Source organism: Pinus tabuliformis, chromosome 1_1 (genome assembly GCF_031772625.1).
Source record: "Pinus tabuliformis cultivar Carrire ecotype Pingquan chromosome 1_1, CPIR1, whole genome shotgun sequence".
NCBI classification, from domain to species: domain Eukaryota; kingdom Viridiplantae; phylum Streptophyta; class Pinopsida; order Pinales; family Pinaceae; genus Pinus; species Pinus tabuliformis.
Genome location: NC_142297.1, coordinates 132,833,101 through 132,847,763, shown reverse-complemented (window position 1 = coordinate 132,847,763; position 14,663 = coordinate 132,833,101). Strand labels below are relative to the sequence as shown.

The 14,663-nt window shown below is 33.1% G+C and overlaps 1 protein-coding gene across 1 annotated transcript; it reads left to right on the top strand.

The window, feature by feature from the left end:
• Positions 1–2,030: 2,030 nt before the first annotated feature.
• On the top strand, positions 2,031–7,112 carry LOC149211994 (beta-amylase 1, chloroplastic-like). Its single transcript, XM_089391643.1, has 4 exons — positions 2,031–3,377; positions 3,503–3,713; positions 5,737–5,847; positions 5,989–7,112. The coding sequence occupies exons 1-4, from the start codon at positions 2,638–2,640 to the stop codon at positions 6,799–6,801; spliced, it is 1,875 nt and encodes a 624-aa protein (XP_089247769.1). The 5' UTR covers positions 2,031–2,637; the 3' UTR covers positions 6,802–7,112.
• Positions 7,113–14,663: the final 7,551 nt, after the last annotated feature.

The following is a 14,663-nucleotide window of genomic DNA, read 5'->3' as shown; positions in this document are numbered from 1 at the left end:
AGAGAAAAAATGAAAGGTCTGGAGCCATTCACAAGCAAACCTCCGAGGAAAAGAGGAAGGAAAACAAGACAGGAAAGTATGGAGAATCTTATCAATGCCTACTATGTAGGAACCCTGATTGAAGTGAAAGCAATTATTTCTGAATGGGAAAGAGAGTTAAATGCCAACATCAAGAATGAAGAGATTCAAGTAGAACAATGGGAGACAATAATTAAAGATCCAGGCAATACCTGAGGTCGCCAAACATTGTTTCGGCAGACCATCCAACGATATTGGGTTATGAAAAACATCCTGGCTAAAGCAATGACCACTTACAAGGAAAGAAAAGAACGAGACAGACTAGCAGAACCAAGCCTAAAGGATCTCCAGAAGAAGACTCAGTCAATTCAAATGAAGCAATATCATAACAGCCTTTGCCTGAATAGAATTGAACAATAGCTCCAGAGTATGATGCCAAGTGAAGTACTTGGGTCAAGTGCGAAAGCCCCGACCCCAGTTGATTCCTCAGATGAATGACACAGTCTAGTTAGTGAAATTTTGCTTTCATGCCGGTTAGCATTTACTTGTCAAGCATGAAGCATATAGAAGACAAGGTAGGCAATGTAGCCTGGATGACAAGAATTACCTTGTTTAAATTTTGGACAATGTTTGATGTAGATAGGTGGCCAACAAACCTGGTTTCCTACGAGCAGGTTGGGGCCACCAGCAGAGTTTTGAAAACCAATGACTATATGTTTATGAAATATTAATAGAAAAGGGAGATCTACCAAGCTTACACAAACAAATATTGTGTTGTATAAATATGTTAAATTTTGAAGTTTTTGTTCGAAAATTTTGGAATTTTTTTCTAGCCAAATCTGAATTTTTGTTTATTTAAAATGGGTTTTTGACTGCATCTATGGATTCAGCACTTTGAAAAACTCTTGGTACACTTAGATTGTGGAGAGTTTACAACTCAAATTTATGATTCCAAAAAATCTTGCAAGATTATGAGCAAACTAGACTAGAAAATATGCAAAAAAAACTCTCCAAAACATAAAACAAATAGAATATCACATATCAGTTTTTTTACATTTAGCAATATCATAATCTATAAACATAATTTAATTTTTACAATTTAATATTAAAACTCTTACATATAAAAATATATATAAAATTTGATATATTAAAATAATATATTGGTAATCTATATTCACATAGGGTTTCACTCTTTAGTATTTTTGGTTTTAGGTTATTAATTTTCTTCTTACATACTAGGAAAATAAGATTTTAACCAATAAGATATAATTTCAAGAGGAAACACACTTTTAATATAATATATTATCATACTTTCTTGGAAATCCAATGCCTTTATTTATAATCAATAACTGCTACAAATTAAGAGCCATTCAGTGTTCATAACATAGTAATTTCATACTTAAAATTGTAGCAACATGGTGAGTGGGGTTGAGCTCCCATAAAAGTAAAACTTTGTGTGAAATGGGTTGAGGATGGAAGCCACTTTTAAGGGAATCAAACAATCCCAAAAAACCTCTGGCATCCAGCGTCACAGAATGATGTTGATAGTATCCCAATATAAATTATAAGTAAATCATTACTCCATTCAATAAATAAATTTGACTTACTAAACCAAATTAAAAAAATAAAAAATAAAAATAAATATTAACATCATTATATATAAATAAAATCTCATCTTTCATCCATAATTTATATATAGAAATAAACTTCCCTTCTAAATATTTCTAAATCTCAAATAACTAATTAATCTATTTGAATAAATCTCAAATAACTAACTTAATCTATTTATTTAAAAAAAACAAATTCTGAGTTAATTAAAAGTAATTTTAAATTAAATAAAATATAAAAGATGGCCATTTCAACCCATGAAAATATCGGAAAAACACAGAATCATCCATCATTAAGAATCTTCGAACGAAATCGTACTTTCCAAAGGCATCTATTAATCCCATATATGAAGTTAGACGCTACCTGCGTTACAGTTTAATCTCTTCCCAAATAATCTGCAGGTTGTCTAGGAAATAGAAAATTATCTTTGTCTTTATATTTTGATAAGCTAAAATCCTGGGCTGCTCCCGAGTACCCAGGCATCTAATACAGTACAAACCAATCCGGACCGCATCTCCAACGCCGGATTCCACCGGAAGGATGATACGACCGCATTCAACTACATAGTTCCAACGAAATTCCCAACCACTGTAGAAGCCAAAGCATGGTATTCATCTATTTATTGATTGATCCAAACGACACAGGATCCACATTTGAAAAATTCGTTGGATTCCCGCTTTTTCTGAATCAGTGTTCGTTTTCAATGTGCAATTATTGTATAGTAGCCCTGATGCTAATTTTACCCGCTTCCGCTGTTTGTGCACTTTGTTGAACAATTCCTTTAGTTCTTCTGTATATAAATCCCGTTGGCATCTTTCATTATACATAAATTCATTTGGGTTATTCAATTGTGTTCAGATTCAATCCCCAACTTGTCGAGGGTTGCAATGCAGTATTCATTTGCTGTATTCAACGTCGTGCATACCCAGACATAAATAGTTGAGGGATTGATTGTTTTGTGCTCTGCTATTTTCAGTGGATTATTTTTTGCGATTCTCAAAATTTGTCAGCATGTCGATGGGAATTACCCAGCAAGTTGGCTCATCGTGTGGAATTATTTTAGCAGCTGAAAAGCTTTCATATTCGGAGACATTTTCTGATTGTCGCCCAGATGAGGCTGGAAGCATTATATCAGTTCAATGTAAGTCTGCTTTAGGCTTGAGTTGCAAAACCCGGAGACCTAAAATAGGTTTTGATATAGACCCACTCCAAGTTTCTTGCCCCGCTGTAGGCCCATGCAGTTCTTTTTTCTCTGCCGATGATTGCTGTAGAAGGCCTGTTCATAGCCCAAGAGGACAAAATGGCCGAATTCGGTCTGATTTATCGATGGCCTGCAAAGCATTTGAGTCCCAAATTCTGGCTGCTCCTGCCACCAATGGGGAAGCTGGCCTTGATGCCCAATTTGAGCAGAGCTATGAAGAAAAAGTGCATGCCTTGCCTGTGGGTGCTGTGAAAAAGCATAGAGCGGGGGGAATACCTGTGTTTGTTATGCTCCCTCTGGATAGCATAACCCATAACAACACCGTCAATAGACGGAAGGCTATGAATGCCAGTCTTCAGGCCTTGAAGAGTGCTGGTGTTGAGGGAGTTATGATGGATGTTTGGTGGGGTCTTGTTGAACGAGAGGCTCCAGGGCAGTATAATTGGTCTGGATACAGAGAGCTATTGCAAATGGTGAAGAACCATGGATTGAAAGTCCAGGCTGTAATGTCATTTCACCAGTGTGGAGGAAATGTTGGGGATTCTGCCAAGTATGAATGCTAAATTTTCCCTATAAAACTCTATTATTTCTTCTGTAAAAGTTCAATTTATTAAAGTGATTGATGCCTGAGAATGGTTCAGGACTTGAATGCTTGTATGGTTTGTGATTGTGCAGTATTCCATTGCCTAAGTGGGTTATTGAAGAAATAGACCGAGATAAGGATCTGGCCTACACAGACCGGTGGGGAAGGCGGAACTATGAGTATATTTCGTTGGGATGTGATAATCTCGCAGTTTTGAAGGGCAGAACGCCTGTTCAATGCTACGCAGATTACATGAGAAGCTTCAAGGAGAGTTTTAAGGATCTTCTGGGGGAAACCATTGTGGTAAGTTTTTCTCAATAATAAGAATCCAGCTTATTTGGGACGAGTGCTTCTTTTTCACCTTTTATTCTCTTAACTAGTTTTACCGTGTATATGTGACCCAAAAGTACATCTTAGCTTTTCCTTCTCTTCTTTTAAAATATAACTGCATCTAACAATCATAATAAAAGAAAGCATGTCTCCAATCTCTCTCGAGTCTGTAATTTGATATTGATTTGGGTCTGTTACCTTCCTAGTTATTTCCTCAATTACTTTTTCTCTAAGTAGTTGTTTTTTTAAATGTATGTCTTGTTTGAAAATGCATTTACATTGTTAAAGGGCTCAAACTTAACTCTGCACGCTATCCCTCATCTTATAAATTGCTCGTGGATCGAACTTAACTCTGTGCTTGTTTGTCTCCCACAGTCTCTCTGTTCTTCTTAGTTACTCAAGTCTCAAAATTAACTCGATGCTTATTACTTTGCCATGATCTCACCCTGCTTTGGTATCTGCATCAGACTTGGTCAAGAACTCAAATTTTCATATCCTTGCTCAAATTGAACGATCCCTGCATCTGAAGCAATGTAACCCTAAATGGGTATCTATTCTTCCAAATTTGTATAGGATCTGCACCGAGGTTTTGAAAGAAGATTGCCCATGGTGAGTAAAACTTGTTTTTGGCCCATGGTGGGCAAAACTTGTTTTTGAGAAATTTAAACCTTGTTCATAAGAGATTCAAACCTAGGTTGTCCACACAAAGATCACCTACTAGCTCAAATCAAAAGATCCCTGCAATTGAGAAGCAGCCGGTGAAGTATCTACCAAATTCACCCAAGATTTGTACTTGACCCCGATCTTTGAGCAAATATGATCCATGAGTTGGAAAACTTGTCTATTGGAAATTTAAGACATTGCAAGGTTTTAAACGCCCCTGCTTTACCATCTAATCAAGACCCTGTCGACTATGTTTTCTATTTTGCCTCATCCAAATTCTCTGGCCTCAATTTTTGGGCATATACTTGGTCAATCATGCTAAGTCTTTGAATGTGAGTTTTAGATAGCTCCAAGATGCTCCATGCTGCACTTCATTTTTACCAGAGTTGGCATACTGATTTGTTTGCCACCAACCTCATATTGTACCTCTGACCTCATTTTCACAACAGATGCTTTCCGCCAACCTCATTTTTACCAGAGTTTCAACAGATGTTTGCCCCCATCCTCACTTTTATCAGAGTTTGCTTTCTCTTTACCTCGCCCTCTTTTTACCAGAGGTTGGATATATATTGTCTCTAGTACATAGCTTGCATATTGCTAGTGAGCATCCTGCATCGAGATTGGATGGTCCAAGTATTTCTATGTAACCCCATCTTTTATGATCAACGCTCTTTTTTCATGCAGCTATTGATGATGGCTTATGAGCAATTACCATGACCAAACGCGTCTTTATGAATTTTGTACAAGACATATCCTTGGGGTGAAATTGTTATGACCTGATTTGGTCCCTGCTTTTATGATCAGGGCTTATTTTCTGTGTGTCCATACAGGTTTTAGTTATGTGTCTTAAAAGTAATTATCTTGATCTATGATATATCCAGTTCTGAAGATATGATGAGGTATCTATCCAGCTTGAACAAACCAATCTGGTTTGTTCTGTATTTGTGTTGTAGGTTAAAAGCCTTCAGAATTGGTATTGAAACTGTCCGTTCCATATGCTGCCTTGTATGAAGGATCTTAAGGTGTTCTTACCCTATTTGCATTTTTAACCAGCGCCCAACTTGTTCGAATGAGCTTCGACTAGATGTATGTGTTTTGCATGCTACGAATTCACCTTTTTATGTCCAAAATCCCTAATCTGTATTAAGCAAGCTTGTTATCACTATGCCTTGTTTTTCTTCAAATATTTTTGGCCCTAATGCCTACTATATCTGTCTGTCTCAGTGTTGTTTTAAGCTAGGTGCTTTTGGTTGGATGTTAAAGCAAGCCTATAATTTGAACCTAGAATTTAAAATTTGTCTAACATGGGTGTGATTTGTCCATGATAATACAGGAAATTCAAGTGGGAATGGGTCCCGCAGGAGAGCTGCGGTATCCATCTTATCCTGAGAGTCATGGTACCTGGAAATTCCCGGGGATTGGAGCATTTCAGTGCTATGACAAGGTATAGACACTGATCTTTTAATTTCCCTCTAGTTAGCAGAGCTGCATCTTACCTTTTTGATACACACCAGCTAGGTTTAGTTTTTAAAGCCATCCAGGTCAAATTCCATTAGTAACTAGTTTGGATATCCTTGTATTGCAGTTTATGATCTCCAACCTTAAAGCCACAGCTGAAGCTGCTGGCAAGAAGGAATGGGGTAATGGGGGTCCAAGTGATGCAGGTCACTACAATAACTGGCCTGAGGACACACCATTTTTCCGCAGAGATGGTGGCTGGAACTGTCCTTATGGTGAGTTTTTTCTGAAGTGGTATTCTGGTATGCTTCTTGATCATGGAGAGAGAATCCTAAGGGCAGCTGAAGCCATTTTCTGTGGCACTGGCACCAAACTTTCTGGCAAAGTGGCTGGTATTCATTGGCATTATGGAACCAGATCTCATGCCTCTGAGCTTACTGCTGGATATTATAACACCCGGTTCAGAGATGGGTATCTGCCTATAGCTACCATGTTTGCCAGACATGGGGTGATTTTCAATTTTACTTGCATTGAAATGAAAGATTGGGAACAGCCAGGAGATGCACAGTGCTCCCCAGAGAATCTGATCAAACAAGTCATCTTTGCAACTCGGAAAGCTGGGGTCCATCTTGCCGGGGAGAATGCTCTTCCAAGATTTGATCAAGATGCATACAATCAGATCATTAGGAATGCCAATCTCCGATTGCCAGAAGATGGTCGAAACACCACAGTTGAACCCATGAGTGCATTTACTTATTTGAGAATGAGCCAGCATTTGTTCCAGCCTGATAATTGGAGGTTGTTTGTCTCATTTGTTCGAAAATTGGGCCAAGGACAGGCTGCCTCAAATTCCTGGGAGCAAGAACACAGAGATATAGACTCATTTGTCCACGTTACAGGGTCAATGATCCAAGAGGCTGCTGCACTGATGCATATTTAGTTCTAAAGCATACTTTTTTTTTATAGTATTTCAGGAATACAACTTATTTATGTTTGTCATTTATAAAGGTGTTGATTATTTTAATAGAAGAACTCTTTAATTAAAAAAAAATCGAACGCCTTTTTATCCGAGTTCCATGTATTTTCACTCTGTGTTTTCTCCAGCACATCTGAAATATTTCGGCACAATATTAGTGCTTACATAGTAACGCAAAATAAAATCCACCCAGATTATGCTTGCAGAGAGATGTAACTGTGATTCAAATTTAAAGAAAATAGATCGCCATGGTGGCTGTTTTAAAGCGCGTGAGTCATGCTTCGAAACTTCGGTATTCATCCTTCAGTGTTATGATGATGCAGCATGTGCCCGTGGTGGATTTGCAGTTCTGTCTGGGAAGTTAGATTTTCAATCGCGTTACCCTATTACAATGGATTATAATCGTATATTACAGTACTTTGTATTATGCATTTGATTTGTGTAATGGTTAAGAATATGTGTTTTTCTACTATGGAAATGTAATAATGAAGAATATGTTTTTTTAATAAGAGATGAAATATGATTGGTGATAGGGTGTTTTGTTAAGGCACTCTGTGGGGTAATAGGGTATTTTGTTAAGGCACTCAGTAGTGTAAAGGTGGCTGGTTCCCAACTCCATAGGAAAAATCTAGGCATGCTAAGGACTAGTGTGCCTAGGCCATGTGCGATCCTAATGATTTTGACATCTTAGATGCCCCGGGCCACTCAAGTCATAGGTTAATCCCCAGTCATATTAGCACTCACATAAACTAGTATACCAAAGAAAATTGATTGGTGATGTAATGGTTAAGAATATGTGTTTCCTTGTAAGAAATGGATTGTAAGAGGAAGATTTTGACCACTTAGATGCCCTCGGGCTACTCAAGCTACATGTTAGTCCTCCCAGTCATGTTAGCACTCACATGAACTAGTAAACTAAAAAAAATTGATTGGTGATGTAATGGTTAAGAATATGTGTTTCCTTGTAAGAAATGGATTGTAAGAGAGGGATGTAATGGTTAAGAATATAAGTAGAGTACTTAAAACTAAATAAACTTGATCACTGCAAAATGTTTATTCTTGTTTACACTAACTATTTAAGCAACCACCTCATGTGACATTAATGTCTTTATTTTGGAATAGGGTTTCCACAATTTTAGTTTAATTATCAATAATTATTAGGTTGATGGTAGGAATTCCACCTTCACAAAATATTCTAAAATATTTTTAGTAATTTATACAAATCAAAAGTTGCTGTATATTCCAAAGTAATTATGTATTTTTGCTATTTTAATTAAATTGGTCAATTAAAAAAAATGTGATATGAACCAGTGTTATATGAAATGGGTTATGAATTTTTGCATTTGATATTGATAAGCCATGGTATTGGCTTATGATATTGTATTAAAGCTTATTTACATATTAAAAATCTCCTTGGTCAAGTAGAGGTAAATCTCCATAGTTAAGAATCTTGTTCCATGTTTTTTGGAAGGTATATATGTTTTACTTTTATTGGGATGGGATGAAAGACACTCTCATAATATCATGTAAATATTTTGACTTTGTCAAAATAAAATAAAATAAAAATAAAAATAACTTCTAACACATAAAATTATTATTTTTATTAAATTTTGTTAGATAATAAAAGTAAATTTAATGGCTTTTGAATATTAAATTAGTCAAAACTCATAATATTCCTATAAAATATGAAATACAATAAATTAACTTAGAAAGCAAAATAAGAACTCGTTAGTTGATACTTGGCTTGGCTTGTAACAAAACAAAAATGTTGCTTCACCAAGTCGCAACTCGCCTGCGGAATTTGTTGCAAATGATTTGATTCGTTGAATTGCCTATTGGGGAGAACAGACATCAGCCACTGTATTTCCACTACTTTGGGGGATGGTCGAATGATGGAAGAAGTGATTTAATTTTGTAATTTATGATTTCCTTGTTTAATCATATATAATATCTTTATTTAATTTTAAATCCATTAATTTTTTAAAAATTACATGAAATATTTTATTAAAATAAAATAATAAGAATTTATGTGTTATTGAATTTGAATAATATTTATTTGAATAATATGAAATTTAATGTTATATATTATTATTATTTTTTGTTTAATTTAAGGGAATTTGAATTTTTGAGTTATTATTATAGTTTATTTTTGGCTACTTATAATAAGATTGTTAGATTTGATTTTGAACTTTGTTCAAATTACTCCTATGAGTTATTGACTCATTTTGGTAAATAATTTTGATTAAAAATATGTGCTTTGTCATAGGAGACTACAAGTTCAAATCAAGAGGGATAGAGTATGTACACCACAAATCATTGAACAATGATTAGTCTCTTGTTTTACAAACAAGGGAGTTTTGTACACCTATTAAATTTATTTATTTATTTTTTATCATTTTATAGGTGAAGTGATAATGGAGAGTAAAATAAGAAAAAACACAAAAAAAGCTACCTAAAAGATATTTAAGAGTCATCATCATAATAAAACATCCAATTAACAAATTAATTATAAAATAAATAAATTTATTTCAAAGATAAAAAATGTAAATTTTAATTTATTAATACAGAAAAAAAAAACAAAAGTAATTTATTAATAATAACAAAATGATTGATAAATAATAATAATCTCCCTTATTCTTAAATGTACAGAGTAAAAGGGGTGGCAAGAGTGAGATAGGTGGATTTTGTCTCGAAGAACAATCAATGTTCAAATTCACTTGAGGTTTGGGTACAACAGCCAATAATTAGGTTGAATTTTTGGCATTATGGATACGTTTGGAGATCGCTATCAGCAAAAGTATAAGGAAACTAAAGGTCCTCGAAGATTCTTTGATTGTAATAAGGTAGATCTCCAAAGCGACATTTGAAAGAAGCTCTCTTCCCTGTAATTGTGAACTTGATAACCTTGCAAATTAAGAAATTTGAGGAGATTTCCTTCTTCCATATTCTTAGACACCTAAATGAAGAGGCAGACAAACTTGCGAATCATGGGTTTGAGGATGGGCAAGGGATACTAGAATCAAACTTTGTTCAAGGGAATGTTTCCCCAATTCCATGACTCAAGTTCATATGGTTAATTTTGAAAAGGCAAGTCAATCTGGTCCCATGTCAACTCATGGGATAATCTTGGTTAATGAAGTCATTGTATAAGTGTTCTATGGAATTTGGTGTCCCCTCCACCTAACACATACAACATGGAACCTTTTCAGTGTGGATGAGAAGCGTACTTCACAATTCCCTCTTTGTTTCTTTGTAATTGTAGTTTGAACAATTGGATAAGCTCGAGGACAGGTTTTAAATGCGATTTGATGTTTAGCTTGAGGTCGTTGATCCGAGAGAAATTCTCCATGGCATCAGATTTTAATGTTCCAAACATTCTCTTGACCTCGATTTATTTTGTTTGGCAAAATTTCTTCCTCTTGCAAATATTCAGATCTGAGTCGAGCTTGAATTAATGCCTCTCCTTGGGTTTCATCTTGGTTTGTGTGATAAAGAATTGTTGAAGGCGCAGGTGCTTTGGAGTAATTTCTCGTCTTTCCCTCTTGTTCCGTGTATTGATGTGTGGTTTCATAGTTTGTATGTAGGAAGTGCAAATATGGCCGCCCTTGAGAACCAAATCCCAGATAGCAAGTTGGATCATTGGAAGTAGCAAGTTGAGAATTTGTTAAAAGTTTTAATGGGTATGGTTGAAATTACAACCAAAAGGTTGGAGCTCGTTGAGAGAGAGAGAGAGATAAGGTTCAATATTCTCGAAAAGAAATGTGAATCACTGTAGATGCGCCATTAGAGGAAATTCCACCCTAAAAGTGGTCTCTTAAGGAAAAATAATAAAAAATTAGTTAAAATAATAAAATAAGAGTTATGAATTTTAGAGGGAAAAGAAGAAAAATATTTTTTTAATAGTATTTTTGGCTTATCTCCTTATAGGTTTACTCAAATTTGAAGTGTAGACACTGTAAAATTGTAGTACAAAAAACACATAGAGGTAAGAAAACTCTGTTGTGGATATATTGGAACATGGAAGTAGTGGAAATCACTAAAGCATATAAATGGTTCTGACCACGCAATCTAGATATTTTAATATAATAGCTATCCATTCTATTTAATAAAAAATGTATAGAATAAATAATAAAAATATAATGTATTTTAGATATATTTTTTTAAAATTAAAATTTAAATAAAATATAATATCTAGATCTATAAAATAAAACTAAATACCATTTTTATGTGAAATTTGTTTATTTATTATAGGTGTATTTTATAACCTAACATGAAAGAGAGGTGTAATAATGTCACTATAATAATAAAAAGTATAAGTGTATATATATATATATAATATATATATATATATATATATATATATATATATATATATATATATATATATATAAGTACTATAAAATATTATAACATAGTACAAAAAGGTAAATATATTTCACTCTCACTCAACCATAAATAACATATTTCTATATCCATATGAACCATAAATAACATATTTCTATATCCATATGAAGTACATAATTTATATAAACTTTAAAGAGAGATAGTTGATATGACAACCTAATACAACATGTAAAACATATTTCACTCTCATCCATAACATATTTCTATGTTCATATGAAAGTGACATAATAAGATGATTAAATAATTAAAAAAATTCTTATATTTTCATTCTTATGTGTGGGGAAGATGTACAATTCTTATACTTTTTAAACATCTAGAAAATAATTTTAGCATTGATTAATGAATAAAGAGAAAAAAACAATTGAAAGCAAACAAAAAAAAATGTGGTGTGAAGAAATTCTCAATGCTTTGAATCCATTTATGTATTCAAAAATGTCATATGCATATATATATATATATATATATATATATATATATATATATATCTCTGAAGCGTTGGGAATCATTAAATCTCCGAGATGTAAACATTTTTTTAAAGTTTTGTGCTCTGAAAAAAAGTTGAAATTTAATTTCTCTAGGTGCTTACTAAATCCATGGCTTTACATTGAATAGGTAAATTAACTCAATATTTAAACTTAATCTTAATTTCTACCATTTAAAGAAAAAAAGGTTGGTTTCTATGTTCATTACAATTATAAAGGAGAATCAAGTCAAACCAACTATTAAATGGTCATGTTTTTCTTAGATTAAGAACCACATTTCGATTTAAATATTATATATAGATGTATATCCAATATATATTTCAATTTATCAATTTATCTAGTATTGAATATATTGATGGTTAAGTGGGTTTAATAATTAAACACATGATTTTTTTTAAAGAATAATAGGTTCAAATGAAGAATAGAGACCAATCCTTTGTCCTATAAATAAAGAGATTTCATATATCAATTTGATATCTAACTTAATTATCAACTAAAAAATAAATTATTACTAATATAGATCCATCTTAACTTCGGATCTACCAAGAGCCAAGAGGGATCAAATCTCTCAACATGCAAACTTCTTTTGAGTACAAAACTTGATGAAACGTTTGCATTTATAGAGATTTGATTACTCTTTGGTAGGTTTGGACTTAAAATTGATCAATACACTAATAAATGTTTTGACTATAAGAAATTTTTAATTTTCACTTGTTTCCTACACTATTTAGAATTATTTTGCTATTCATATTTCTTAAAATGTTACATCTTTCTCTTATTAAATTTTTTAACTCAACATGCACATTGAAATATTTGAGTTTAAAAAAAAAAGAAATAGGTTGCATTTTGTAAAATATTGATCTGGAGATTGAGGCTACCCAGAACCCTTAGATTCTGTGTCATGTGCCAAAATAGTATATGACCCACAAAATAGAACTTTTTAATTGTTACAAAATCTTCCTAATATTTTGAAATATAACATACTATAAATTCTGCAAATGACTTTTTAACAATAGTAGATATATCTACCTAACATTAAAAGAAAACTTTCAGATATGTAAGAAACCAATTTTATTCATATTGTTACATCGCCATTCTTACATTGTGCTGCAGATCTTCAGTCGATTATGGACTCTTTCTGCGACTAGTGCTGGCTGGCTCTATCTATTTCCATGTTAGATTTTGCTCCTGTGCTAACATTACTTTCGAATTCTGCCATGTTGAGAGACATAATAGCCATTTCTATTCACAACTCCGACTAAAACTTCTTAAGCTTGCTTTGCAGCGATTCATATTTAGTTGTCATCAATAGTTGATTGGTCAACCTCTCTTTTTCCTCCACAAGTCCCCATGCATTAGAGTTTCCATCAAACGTTCCATCGATTCCAACAACTTTTCCAACAAGCAATTTAACTTGGTGAGCTCACCTTCACGGGGTGATTCCCTGGTAGCCTCCATGTGCATACCTCAGATCTCGCAATTGAATTCAAGAAGCAGAGACCGACTCAAATCCTGCTATATTTTCTAAACAATGGCATTGAACCAGGGAAAAATACATCGAATTCAAATCCAATTCGTCCTCGGAAATGTCCCCCTGGGGCATTGAATTGCCAAGCCTTTGCTTCCATGATTAAAGTATAAAGAATTCCTTGGAATTTCAGCCTGCAGATACAGAGAGGGATCATAAATAATTCCAAGTAGAGTAGTTTTAAATGCTAATTCAACGCCATATCTCCCATCGCTTGACTGAATGCCATTCTGTCGTGGAGAGCGAAACACATATGCCACTTGTACCTTGTCAGCTAGATGGATGTATGACGAAAACAAAGAACCTCCATCCTATTGTGTGTTGGTAAAAAAGTTAATGCCGATCGACATTCCATTACCAACCTCGATTTGTTGACCATCGTTTGATTGCGGCATGGATTTATGTAACCAACTTTTGCCATGGGAGCCGGGTCCAATATGCTATGGTTTAATTCAAATTTGGTAAGGCTTAAAAGAATTATAGTATCCTTTTCTTTTCATGGAAGTTGGGACATAGTTAATAGTCTTTGATTCACTTCTAGAGCCCCTTATCCATAATAGCTCATTGGGCAATAAGTTAGTTTTGGCATTAGATGTGAAAAAAAATCAATCTGTTCAATTAAGAATATTTTATGTTAAGTTGGAGGAAGGTTTGAATTTGACAATTTTTTTAGTTTTCTTAGATTGAATAAATTATTGTCATTGAGTTCTTGAATACTGAAATTTCGGTGATTTTCCTGTCAAGTGCCAGTTCCAATTTTTTCTAAAGGAAAAAATATTTTACTTGCTTGGTCGTTGGATGTTATCCTCAATTCCCAAGACATTGAAATATTTGATTTATAACACACATTAAACTATTTTTTGTTATTACCATTATTATTAATTTTTTTAAAATATTATGTAAAATTTTATATTAAGAATGAAATAAATTTCACAAGAATTCTTTTTTATCTTAATTAATTAATTAATTTTTTTCGTGTATAAAAATATAATTGATATTAAAATATATATATTTTTTTATTAATATATATTTGTTTAAAATGTTACATATCTACTGAATATACAATGAATTAAATAATATCAATAATATTATTTTTATATGCTATTTGTCAACTCCATATTAAGTCATGAAGAAATTACATACATCCCTCATATTAAAAGGCATTTTTTCTTTTTTCTTTTTCACTTTCAATTACTTTATTTAACTCAATAAAGTTTAATGAAAAAAAAAAAATTGAAATATTTTATTTATGACGATGTTGATGTTTTTAGTTATTAGTATTTTTGCTAATGGAAGTATTATTTTATTATTTTTAAATATAGCATTACTTGGCTGTTGAGAGCCTCTCGACTCCATTATTATTAATACTATGAGCCATGCATATTATTAATTTTTTAAGGCCTCTACCTTAA